This window comes from Thalassophryne amazonica, chromosome 1 (assembly GCF_902500255.1).
Source record: "Thalassophryne amazonica chromosome 1, fThaAma1.1, whole genome shotgun sequence".
Taxonomy (NCBI): Eukaryota; Metazoa; Chordata; class Actinopteri; order Batrachoidiformes; family Batrachoididae; genus Thalassophryne; species Thalassophryne amazonica.
In genome coordinates, this window is record NC_047103.1 from 32,898,056 (window position 1) to 32,910,571 (window position 12,516).

At 47.1% G+C, this 12,516-nt stretch overlaps 1 protein-coding gene across 1 annotated transcript in view; it reads left to right on the forward strand.

The window, feature by feature from the left end:
* The window catches only part of LOC117507846 (cadherin-6-like), a 199,034-nt gene that overhangs the window by 178,038 nt on the left and 8,480 nt on the right, over positions 1-12,516 (forward strand). Inside the window, 3 exon segments of the mRNA XM_034167633.1 lie at positions 192-328; positions 3,508-3,629; positions 5,475-5,592. Coding sequence (XP_034023524.1) covers positions 192-328; positions 3,508-3,629; positions 5,475-5,592 — 377 coding nt within the window.

Here is a 12,516-nt window from a genome sequence, read left to right on the forward strand (position 1 = left end):
CAACAACAACAGCGGGTCCAACACGACGTCACTCCATGACCAGGTTTCTACGTCTTCCACAGATAAAATGTTGTATAGTAATGACGCTGGTGCAGTCATGCTCCAGCTTTGTCAAAAAAGTCTTTCAGTCTATAAAAAAAAAAATGTTATTTTAAGTTTGAAAACTGATTCCTCTGTGTGTGTTTTTGCAGATACTCCATTGATCGGCGTACAGACATGGACAGAGTGTTCAACATCCATGCAGGTAACGGGTCAGTGTTCATCCTCAGGGAGCTGGACAGAGAGGAGAACGCCTGGCACAACATCTCCATCATCGCCACAGAGTTCAGTAAGTGGAACCGCACAGCAACAGCCCACTTCTCATTATTCTACCATCCAAAATGTACTTATGGAATAGATACTAACTTGCAAATTGTTGTTTGTTGTGTACACTCATTTGCACCAAACTCAGCCAGTTTACAGAGAATTGTATCTATATATTAAAAGCCAAGTGGCATCTGTGTACATATGCATGTGTGTGCGTGTGTATAACTTCGATCATGGACAAACTGGGGAGAGCTGATGTTTGCCATTTGGTATGCTTATGTATTTGGGGTCAAGGATGAATGCTGCCAAAACTGAACATTGACAGGACTAATATTTTTGGAGAAAGTACGGATGTTAGCTAACAACGGTGAACAATGGAAATTGATCATTACATTGTGGACATACACACCATTCCAGCAGGGGGCGGTAAATCATCTATACATTAAAAGAGAAGTGGCTTCTATGTGCGTGTGTGCATGTGTGTGTCTACCTTCGAACACGGAGAAACTGGGTAGAGCTGACATATTTCGTTTGGTATGCTTATATATTTTGGGTCAACGATGAACGCCGCCAAACCTGAACATTGATAAGTCTAATATTTTTGGAGAAATTATGGATATTACGAAACAATGGTGAACAATGGACGTTGATAATTACAGTACATTCTGGACTCACACACCATTCCAAATCATTATAGAAACTTTACATTATTTATTACCACCTTTGAAAAATGTCAACTTCCTATTTAATAAACACTACACAATCTAGAGCCCATGGATCCCCACGGGCAACATGCTAGTATACATATATTTACACACACTCCCAGTCAAATGTTTTTCAAACATTTTCCCATTCAATAAGCAAAGTCGCTATCTCAACAGGAGCATGCGCAGTATGGCTAAAGGTCCCGCTAACTCTTCCGTTGAAAGGTCAATCGGGACAAGAACAGTGCTAGTGTAATGTACAGTATGTACACACTGACAATGTTTTACAGGCAAATCTGTGGCATATTAAAATATCATTGTGAAAATATCAAAGGTTGGGCATCTGTGCTTCCATTATTAGCAAATTTAGTGTGAACAAGGTGTAGAATTACTGAAAGCGGGTCATATTAGCACACATACAGATAACCGCTTCTGGGAAAGATTCATTTATGTTTGTGACGAGGATCGAAACCTCCTGTTATATCGTTGTTTTTCGACTAATTTCATGTGTTGTTCTTTGAAATGAACCGTATGTTATAGAAGCTTATTGCTGTTGTTGATTTATGCAAATATGACATTTGACTGAGCTGTGATACCGCTGTTTACGGGCAACTTTAATGCCCATGTTTGTTGATGCAGATCGTAACAACTGCTTTAGCAAGAGTTTACAACAAATATAGCTTCTTATTCAGTCAAATAAAGAGCGCAGTGCAGTCTCATTTGAACCTCTGCCTGATATTGCGGGATTTGACCACATCCGGGGACAGCCTGCACGAACACAGCAGAGACTAATCCCCGGGTGGAGTGTGGGAGTTTCAGCACAAACCATTCAGCCAAGCTCGATAAACTTAAAAGCATACTTGCCACCACCTAGCAGACATGCTGGTTTAAAATGGTTTCTACTGAAACCCCCATCCTCCGAATGGCTAGTAGATTAGCTGCTGCCTTTGTCATTAAACTTTGGATTTTAGCAGACAATATATTAAAGGAAAGCTAATTACATGCACATTCCTCCAAAACATGTTAGCAGTCCAGTCAAAATGAAGACTTCACATTCATTTAAATTTGTATACCAAAAACACCATATTGAAATGATGAAAGTGGAGGGCTTTTTTTTATGATGTGTATGTCTTCGATAATGAGCAAACAACTAAAGTAATAAATAAACATGGATTGCATCCCAATATTTTCAGTGCTGACATTCAAATTCATGTTCATTAGCACTGCAGGCTTGAAAAAACCTGACTTTGTTGAGTCGTGTGTGTGCAGAGTGGAGGTGGAGAGGAGTTGCAAGTTGCAACTTCTGGCTCTTGGCCTAAAATCTTTAATTCATAATTGACTGGCAAACATTCATTACCCTTCATTTTAAACATTCATTACTGGATGCATCAAGACAATCATATGCATGCTCGGAATTGCCACAGTAGATCCACAGATGCCCTTTCTGACACAATTATAGATGTACATGAAGATTGGGCAAGGGGTATCATCCTGTTGTTTTTTTTTCTCAAATATCAGAGATTTTTTTTTTTTCCAAAAATTTACTCCCCACACACCCCACACCCCAAAAATCCCCCCAATGAAAATACTTTTAATATATAATGGAGATGTGTTGGGACGTCATTGGTTTTCACACATCAGACTTACAGAGTGGTTAAATAGTGCCGACCCAAGTTCACGCTGTGCTCCTTTGTTGCCGATCTATAAATCATGCAGGATTGTTGTTGAACTTTTTATACCGTGTAGACAATGCAGGGCATATATATATATATATATAAAATACATAATACAGACATATGCCAGAGACAGGACATGTCCACATCCAGTACACTCCTCACAGAGGACATCTCCACGTCCACTCACGGACTGTTTGCACCTGTGCTCATGCCGGCTGCAGCTCCGCGGTCACGGGAAGAAATATAAACTAGAAGAGAAATCAGAGCGCACAACTGGCTCATTATAGTCTGGCTCCAGCTGAACTGACCTCCTCTGCACTCTCACCTCCTCAAGCTTCCCCACCCCCACCCCCCACCCGCTGCGCGCAACTGACGCAGACATTCCTGCGTTATTAGATAATGAAAGGGGCTTAAATGAGATGGTGAGGACTCTTTTTCCAGGAATGTGAGAATGCAAATAAAGATTTTAGTCATGCTAATGCTCTCCAGAAGCATTTACTGAAACAAGTCTGACACATACATATTACAAAGGGTAGTCACACAAGACATTGACTTTGTTGAGCCTTTAATACTTTGCATTCTTGATTCTCAATTGACACATTTTTCCAAAGTACTGTACATTTTTACCCAAACTCAACATATCCATTGAGTTTTTCATCCTTTTTTCCTGACTTTTTATTCAAAATAAGTACATATGATGTAAATTCTGTTACTACAATTTTTCTTTCATTGTCAAACACTCCTGTGCGGCTGCAGTCGTGTGTGTTTTATGGTGTTGATCATTAGTTTAAGCTCCTCCTGTCCACCTTTGTGTTTCCTAGACAACCCGCGACAGATCAGCCGCGTGCCCGTGTACATCAGAGTGCTGGACGTCAATGATAACGCACCAACGTTTGCCACCAATTACGAGACGTTTGTGTGTGAAAACGCTAAAGCAAATCAGGTGGGTATGGGCCAGACACAAAGCAGTCGTCATGGTTACACATGGACTTCCCATCAGGATTAATTATCCGCTTCCAGGTTGGAATATGCAGTAATTATCAAACCTCAGAGAGGATCAGTGTATTTTAAGCCAGTCAGAGTATTAGAGGGGTGGGATAACAAAACATGTCTGGGGAAGATTTTTTTTCCCTTCTCATTATGTCTGTGTGATACACAAACCCAGCAAAAATAATGTATTCAAACAAATGTGAAGATTAAAAAAGTAATAGCTACCAGTTAAACTCTCTAAATGCTGTCTATCTATCTATCTATCTATCTATATATATATATATATATATATATATATATATATATATATATACATTGCCCCACCCAGGATAACTATACTGGATATTTGGTGATTAATTAATTGCCAGTGTATCTTTAACACTAGATGTGGCAGCATGAAAAGTGATAAAATGTATTATTATGGCTGGGCAATGTCTGCTGAATTGGTATCGCCAACCTGCCACAACACATCTTGCAAGGAATTCATGCTATGTTGGATTATTATTATTTTGTCTGCGCTTAAAGTGAAAATTGGATACAGTGTTAAGCCGCTGCAGTGGGCCGTTCATACACATCAGCACACCGCAGAGAGCAACGCAGCCAAGGAGCCAGCTAAGAGAATCAGTGGCGTGGCACGCAAATTCGACCCACTTGTCTTATGAAAGATTTGTGCATCTCAACCTTTAATTGTACTAAATTAACTCTCTACAGTCCAGGGTTATTTTCTAGATTTTACAATACGTTCAGTTTTTCCCATTTTACAGTAGGGTATTTAAAGTGTCCATGTGTTGCATATCAAAATGTTCATAGTAATCCCAGCTTTCAGAATATGTGTTGCATATTTGCCTAGAACACTGTATGTAGAAATATTTTGGCTCTGAATTTAAAAAATGAAATGCATTTTTCCAAAATTCAAACACCTACGGACAATTTAAAGTTTCCAATCCACCTGATGTGCATGTTTTTTGGAAGGAAGCCAGAGCACCCAGACAGAACCCCCACAAACCCCACAGGTGGCAAATCGATCCCATGACCTTCTTGCTGTGAGGCAACAGTGCTCACCACTAAGCCACCGTGCTGCCTAGTTTAAGATTCATCAGTGCTCAGTTTGATCTCTGAGGAAACATCTCACAGTCCACCATTATTATTTTTATTTGATTTTTCCATCCATCCATTTTCTATATCCACTTACTCCAATATTCTCATATCATAATATTAAATATCACAATATTGTATCAACATTTTCCCTAAAGTATCGGTCTTTACCAAATTTAGCAAAACAACAAATGTTTAAGTTTTCACGTGTCTATCTTGACACCTGCCTTGTTTTTTTTATTACTTCGTTGTGTGTCAAAATGCATCCACTTTGTAGATTTACAGAAAAGTCCAAAAATTCTGACAATTTCTTCAAAGTGGGTTTCATTCCTTACTTCCTTAAGAAAAGCCTTGTGACGTCCCTCATGAGGTATCAACCTCCATGTTGAGAAATAGTGAACTAATTAAATTGCCTTTTGTAATTAACCAGGTATTAGCAGGCTGACATCTACAGTCAGATTTATTTATGCAGTCCCCAAATCACCCAAACACTCCTGTGTGATGAATAAAAGATTCACAAAAATATAGTGCAAAGGATCTGCTGCTGCTTGGATGGACAGATGGAAAAAGACAGAAGTACACCATCAAGCTAAGTCAGGTGTTTTCCATCTTTAGAAATCATGACCATCTGTAGGTAACTATGAGCTGTGTGTCACAAAAATGGCTCCTAAAAATTTTATTTGTTACCTTTTTCTTCTTTTAGAGGATCCACACAGTGAGTGCCATGGATCCCGATGAGCCTCTCGGGGGTCATCGGTTCTTCTTCAGCCTTGCACAGGAGGCTGCTGGGAAGGCAAACTTCTCGGTCCGTGACAACAAAGGTAACATCCCTCAGGACAGCATCCATATGAAATCAGACTCTTCTAAAGAAGATAATCAGCTTCAAAAATCAGCCTCCACACATCCACAGTAAAGTATGAAGTCAAAGTCCTAAATAGGCCCCCCGGGTCCGTTGGTGCTGGTGTTTATCCCTGGACTCTGTAACGTGAATTAGTTTGACTCCTACTGGACGAGATGTTAATTTGACACATTACTTCCCCAGCCAAAACTGGTAGCACAGACTGTATATATTCTGGACAAACCCACCATGTTGTCACCCATAGGTTTTCTTAAGAGTTGGTTTGAAGGTCAAGGGGAGCAGCTCTACTGTAAATGTTGCCATTTTGGCATTGCCATACTCTATCTAACTCCGAACCAACCCGTGAATGGGCAGGCAGAGGCAAGACCAGTGTGACATAGGCGGGACAAACAATGTCAGACAAGTTGAGGCTAACAGGCTAACTTTAGTTTGTGTCTGTGGGTCATAGAGGTTTCTCTTATCATGCCCCTGTTCTGTGGAATGATCTCCCTGCGTCAATAAAACAGTTAGAATCCATAGAGACTTTCAAATCGAGACTTAAGACACACTTATTTTCCCTTTCGTATGGCTAGCATACTGGCATAGTCTGTTACTAGGCTTTTTACTCTTTTAAATTCATTTTATTAGGAAATGGAGCGTGCCGCAGCCTCAACTTTATCTAAAGTCTGTGTCTTTTAGTGAAGCTTTGGGCTAGTGGCCGGCGATCACCTTAGTATTTCTTGTTTTTCTTGTTGCTTAATGCTGACATTCTGCTGCCTGATTCTGTTTTCTTCCTCTCTCTTTGAGGTGCAGCTCCATACAGAGATGGGAGTGGGTATCTTTTTCTGCAGGCCTCCCATCCTGTGCACCAGCATGGACTCCCAAAATTTCCTGTATATTTGTATTGTCAATTGTGTTGGTATGGCCCAAGCAGAGGATCACCCCTTTGAGTCTGGTCTGCTTGAGCTTTCTTCCTCAAATCATCAGAGGGAGTTTTTCCTTACCACTGCCACCTGTGTGTTTGCTCTGGGGGTTGGTAAGGTTTGACATTACTTTTGTGAAGCACCTTGAGGCAACTTTATAGTGATTAGGCGCTATATAAATGAAAATAAATTGAATTAAATTTAAATTGAAATAGTTTGGATGTTTGATTTCAAAATGTTTTTATGGACAGGATGATGTATTTCATCACATACAGCTCGGGTACAGATATTAAAACCTCTAACTGGCATATGGGCAGAGCAACTATTGGTAACCTTGGTGAAACAAATGTCACCACGCTATCAATACCTGCTGAAGCCGCATTTAAAAAAAAACCAAAAAAACACAACAACAGTTTATCATCCTTGACATTAGAAAAAAAAGTGATGTGGGGGGGCAGATTTTTATTTGATGTTTTTTCTTAGAACTAGGGACATACAACGTCATTTCAAACCTGAAAATCGACACATACTGCAGCTGCGTAGCAAGTGGGGAACTGAAAATAGTTATTTTAAAAATAAATCTTGTTTCCATGTTGAATACAGTCAATGTGCTGCACGCTAGCAATGTGATAAACACACCTACTGTCTGTGAGTGAGACGGAGCAATTGACTGTGTGGTTGCCAGTGACAACAAGCCGCAAGTTCCGGGCGCAGCTTGGTAAACTTCAGCCGTCTTCGGCCAAAGCGTAACTGCCACCTGGTGGACGTGCCGGTTCTTGCACCAGCTGTACCGTCGTCAATGAAATTTGTCAAAATAAAATAAATAAATAAATAAATGATGTGGGCCGATTTCGGATGATAAATGTTAAAAACAAATGGGGCCTAATTAGCTCGAAGGGTGCTAACGTGCTAATTAAATATCACAAAAATTTACTTAACAGAAACACTGAAGCAGACTTCTTAGTTGTGTTGTGTGGGCCGCCAGAAGAGGAGGTACTGCTGGCCCACCACCACCAGAGGGCACCCTGCCTGGAGTGCGGGCTCCAGGCACCAGAGTGCGCTGCCGCCTAACAGGAGTAGCCGGGGTGACAGCTGACGCTCATCACCCATGACAGCTGTCACCACTCATCTGATCAGCATCAGTATATCAGCAAGACGTCATCTCCACCTCTTTGCCGAGATATCGCTCTACCAAGGAGGTAACGTACTCAGCCAATTGTGTTATCGTCTGACAATAATACTTTGTTGCTTGTGTGTAGGACAGCTGGAGACTATATTGGACTTTATTGGATAAGTACTCACATTCCTACACTACAGTATTTTTCTGACGAGAGGTGGAGGTGGTGTTTCCACCCTACGTGCTGCTGGGTGCAGACGCACCCACATCTGACTGTTTCTGTTCCTCGCCAGCAGTACCGGATCCGACGAGCGGAGGCAGTGGCCACCTGGGAGTTCGGGACTTGGCGGCTCCAGTATTCCCGGGGTTCGGTGGCGGAGGAAATCGGGTGGTTCCGGTTCGACTTGGACAGACGTCTCCTATCTTCGAGCCTGCCCACACGACACCGTTGGAATTCGGCTTATACTTGGACATTGTAATCAGTTGTGCTTGTTGTGCGTGTTTCACAACAGTAAAGCATTGTTATTTGACTTCCTCCATTGTCCGTTCATTTGCGCCCCCTGTTGTGGGTCTGTGTTCCTACACTTTCCCAACAGGATATCTCGGCCAACGTCATGGATCCCGAGGGGCGTCAACCGGCTGTTGAACGGCCAATGGAAGAACAGGGCGTACAGGCGTCCGCAGGAGGAATGATCGGTGAGTTGCAGCGGATCCTCACCGCTTTCACGGCTCGGTTGGATTTAATAACCGAGCAAAACGTCCTCCTTAACCGCAGGGTGGAGGCTCTCGCCGCGCAGGTGGAGGCGCGCCCTCAGGGCACTGCTGCGGCTCTGCCTCCTGTCGACCCTGTGCGTAACAGTGACGTTCCACAGGTCGTTCAACGACCCCTCCCACCTTCCCCGGAAGCATACATAAGCCCTCCAGAGCCGTACGGAGGTTGTGTGGAGACGTGCGCGGACTTCCTTATGCAGTGTTCGCTCGTCTTCGCACAACGTCCTGTCATGTACGCGACTGAGGCTAGCAAGATAGCTTATGTAATAAACCTGCTTCGCGGTGAGGCACGCGCTTGGGCTACAGCGCTCTGGGAGCAGAATTCACGGCTCCTTCAGACATATGATGGGTTTGTGAGGGAGTTCAGAACAGTGTTCGATCACCCAAATAGAGGAGAGACCGCTTCAGCCGTGCTGCTGTCAATGAGACAGGGGCGCCGGAGCGCAGCTGCCTATGCAGTCGACTTCCGCATCGCGGCTGCGAGGTCCGGCTGGAATAGCACTGCCCTCCGCGCCGCCTTTGTAAACGGACTGTCATTGGTTCTAAAGGAGCACCTGGTGGCTAAGGACGAACCGCGGGATTTAGATGGGCTTATTGATCTCGTCATACGATTAGACAATCGGTTAGAAGAACGCCGTCGGGAACGAGACGAAGGGCGTGGCCGGGCACGCGCCGTCCCTCTCCCTTCCGGTTCCGACCGCGTTCCGCCCTCCCCACGCTCCACGGCCCCTGCGCTCCGTGTGGTCACAGCTCCCCCTGCTGACGAAGCTATGGACACGAGCAGGGCCACATTTAGGGCACCAGATACACAGAGGAGGCTGGCCCGCGGAGCGTGTTTTGTTTGTGGCTCGATGGAGCATCAGGTAAGAGACTGCCCCGAGCGGTTAAACACCAACGCCCGCCCCTAGAAACTGGGCTAAGGGTGGGCCGAGACATTCACGTGGGACACACCCACATTGCCACATGACTCCCAGTTACGATCCTTTATGAGGATTCAACCCTGAAGGCCCCAGCACTGGTGGACACGGGCTCTGAAGGGAATCTGTTAGACAGCAGATGGGCCAGGGAGATAGGGCTCCCTCTGGTGGCGCTTACCTCGCCTGTGCAGGTGCGAGCACTAGATGGCTCCCTACTCCCTCCAATCACGCATAAGACACCACCTGTAACTCTGGTGGTGTCAGGAAATCACCGGGAGGAGATCGAGTTTTTTGTGACTCCTGCTACCTCCCGTGTGATTTTAGGGTTCCCCTGGATGTTAAAACACAATCCCCGGATCGATTGGCCGTCCGGGGTAGTGGTTCAGTGGAGCGAGACCTGCCATCGGGTATGTTTAGGTTCCTCGGTTCCTCCCGGTTCCCAGGCTAAGGAGGAGGTCAGAGTCCCACCCAATCGAGGGACGGTGCCGGTGGAGTACCACGACCTTGTAGATGTGTTCAGTAAGGATCTGGCGCTCACCCTTCCCCCCCACCGTCCATACGATTGTGCCATTGATTTGGTTCCAGGCGTTGAGTTCCCGTCCAGCAGGCTGTACAACCTCTCACGACCTGAGCGCGAATCAATGGAGACCTACATCCGGGACTCTTTAGCCGCCGGGTTGATCCGGAATTCCACCTCCCCGATGGGTGCAGGTTTCTTTTTTGTGGGTAAAAAAGACGGCGGACTTCGCCCATGCATTGATTATAGGGGACTGAACGAAATCACGGTTCGTAATCGATACCTGTTGCCCCTGTTGGATTCAGTGTTCACGCCCCTGCATGGAGCCCGAATATTCACTAAGCTAGATCTTAGAAATGCGTATCACCTGGTTCGGATCCGGAAGGGAGACGAGTGGAAGACGGCATTTAACACCCCCTTAGGTCACTTTGAGTACCTGGTCATGCCGTTCGGCCTCACAAACGCCCCCGAGACGTTCCAAGCTTTGGTTAATGATGTCTTGCGGGATTTCCTGCACCGATTCGTCTTCGTATATCTAGACGATATACTCATCTTTTCTCCGGATCCTGAGACCCATGTCCGGCATGTACGTCAGGTCCTGCAGCGGTTGTTGGAGAACCGGCTGTTTGTGAAGGGCGAGAAGTGTGAGTTTCACCGCACTTCTTTGTCCTTCCTGGGGTTTATCATCTCCCCCAACTCCGTCGCTCCTGATCCGGCCAAGGTTGCGGTGGTGAGAGACTGGCCCCAACCCACTAAACGTAGGAAGCTGCAACAGTTCCTCGGCTTTGCTAATTTCTACAGGAGGTTCATTAAGGGCTACAGTCAGGTAGTTAGCCCCCTGACAGCCCTGACCTCACCAAAAGTTCCCTTCACCTGGTCGGATCGTTGCGACGCCACGTTCAAGGAGTTGAAACGGCGCTTCTCGTCTGCATCCGTTCTGGTGCAGCCCGATCCTAGTCGCCAGTTAGTGGTTGAAGTGGACGCCTCGGACTCAGGGATAGGACTGTGCTTTCCCAGAGTGGAAGACCGATAAGGTCCTTCACCCGTGTGCCTATTTTTCCCGCAGGTTGACCCCGGCCCGACGGAATTATGACGTCGGCAATCGAGAACTCCTTGCAGTGAAGAGGCTCTTGAAGAGTGGAGACATCCTGTTGGAGGGAACGTCCGTAGCCATTCACGGTTTTCACTGACCACCGCGAACCTGGAGTATATCAGGACCGCCAAGGCGGCTGAACCCCAGGCAAGCCCGCTGGTCCACTGTTCTTCGGCCGTTTTGACTTCGATCACTACCATCCCGGGACCAAACCAGAGATCGGATGCCTTGTCCCGGGTAGCACTGAAGAGAGAGTCACAACGAGTTGTCGGATCCACCGTAACCCATCATCCCGGAGGTCCACTATCGTGGGCCACCCTCACCTGGGACGTAGAGAGAACCGTCCGGGAGGCCCTGGCACGAAGCCCGGACCCCGGAACTGTGGCCGAGAACAAAACTCTAACGTCCTACCAGAAGCTAGGGCTGCAGTCCTGGACTTCTGTCACGGCTCTAAGCTCTCCTGTCATCCAGGGGTGCGAAGAACCGTGGGCAGTTTGCCGGCAGGCTCTTCTGGTGGGCGTCCCTAGAGGCCGACGTCCGGGGATTATATCCAGGCCTGCACCACCTGTGCCAGGGGCAAGGCTGACCAATCGCAGGGCTTCGGGACTGCTCCAGCCGCTGGCCCAGTTGCCCAATAGCCCCTGGTCCCACATCGGCCTGGATTTTGTCATCGGGCCTCCCGCCGTCCCAGGGCAACATCACCATCCTCACGATAGTGGACCGTTTCTCCAATGCGGACCACTGTCGTGGCCCTCCCGAAGCTCCCGAGCGCCCAGGAGACCAGCGGACCTCCTGGTTCACCAAGTCGTCCGGCTGCATGGGATCCCAACAGACAATCGTCTCCGATCGTGGTCCCCAGTTCTACCTCGCACGTCTGGAGGAGCTTCTGCCGGAACTGGGGGCCACGGTGAGTCCTCTCATCCGGGTATCATCCCCCAGACCAACGGGCAAGCAGAACGGGCCAATCAAGGAGATGGAGCGGCCCTGCGTTGCATGACAGCCGCGCAACCCCGGCGGCTGGAGTACCCACTGCCGGATCGAGTATGCCCATAACAGCCAAGTGTCGTCAGCCACCGGCCTCTACCCTTTCGAGGTATGTCTGGGGTACCAAACTCCTTTGTTTCCGGTGGTTTGAGGGATAGGTCGGTGTGCCCCTCGGTCCAGGCCCACCTACGGAAGTGCCGTCGGGTGTGGCGTGCCGGCCCGTTTCTGCCTTGCTGAGGGCCCGGATGAGGACGAAGGCCCATGCAGACCGTCAGCGGACCCCGGCCCCCTACGTACCGGCCAGGGCAGGCAGTGTGGTTGTCTACCAAGGACATACCCCTCAAGTGGACTCCCCTAAACTGCAGGACCGGTATATCGGTCCGTTCAAAAATCGTCAAGGTCATCAGTCCAGCCGCAGTGAGGCTTCAGCTTCCGGCCTCACTGCGGATCCATCCCGTTTTTCACATGTCCCGGATCAAACCCCATCACACCTCACCCCTCTGTACTCCCGGTCCGGCACCACCTCCTGCCCGGATCATCGATGACGAGCCGGCTTGGACTGTGCGCTGGCTCTTGGACGTCCGT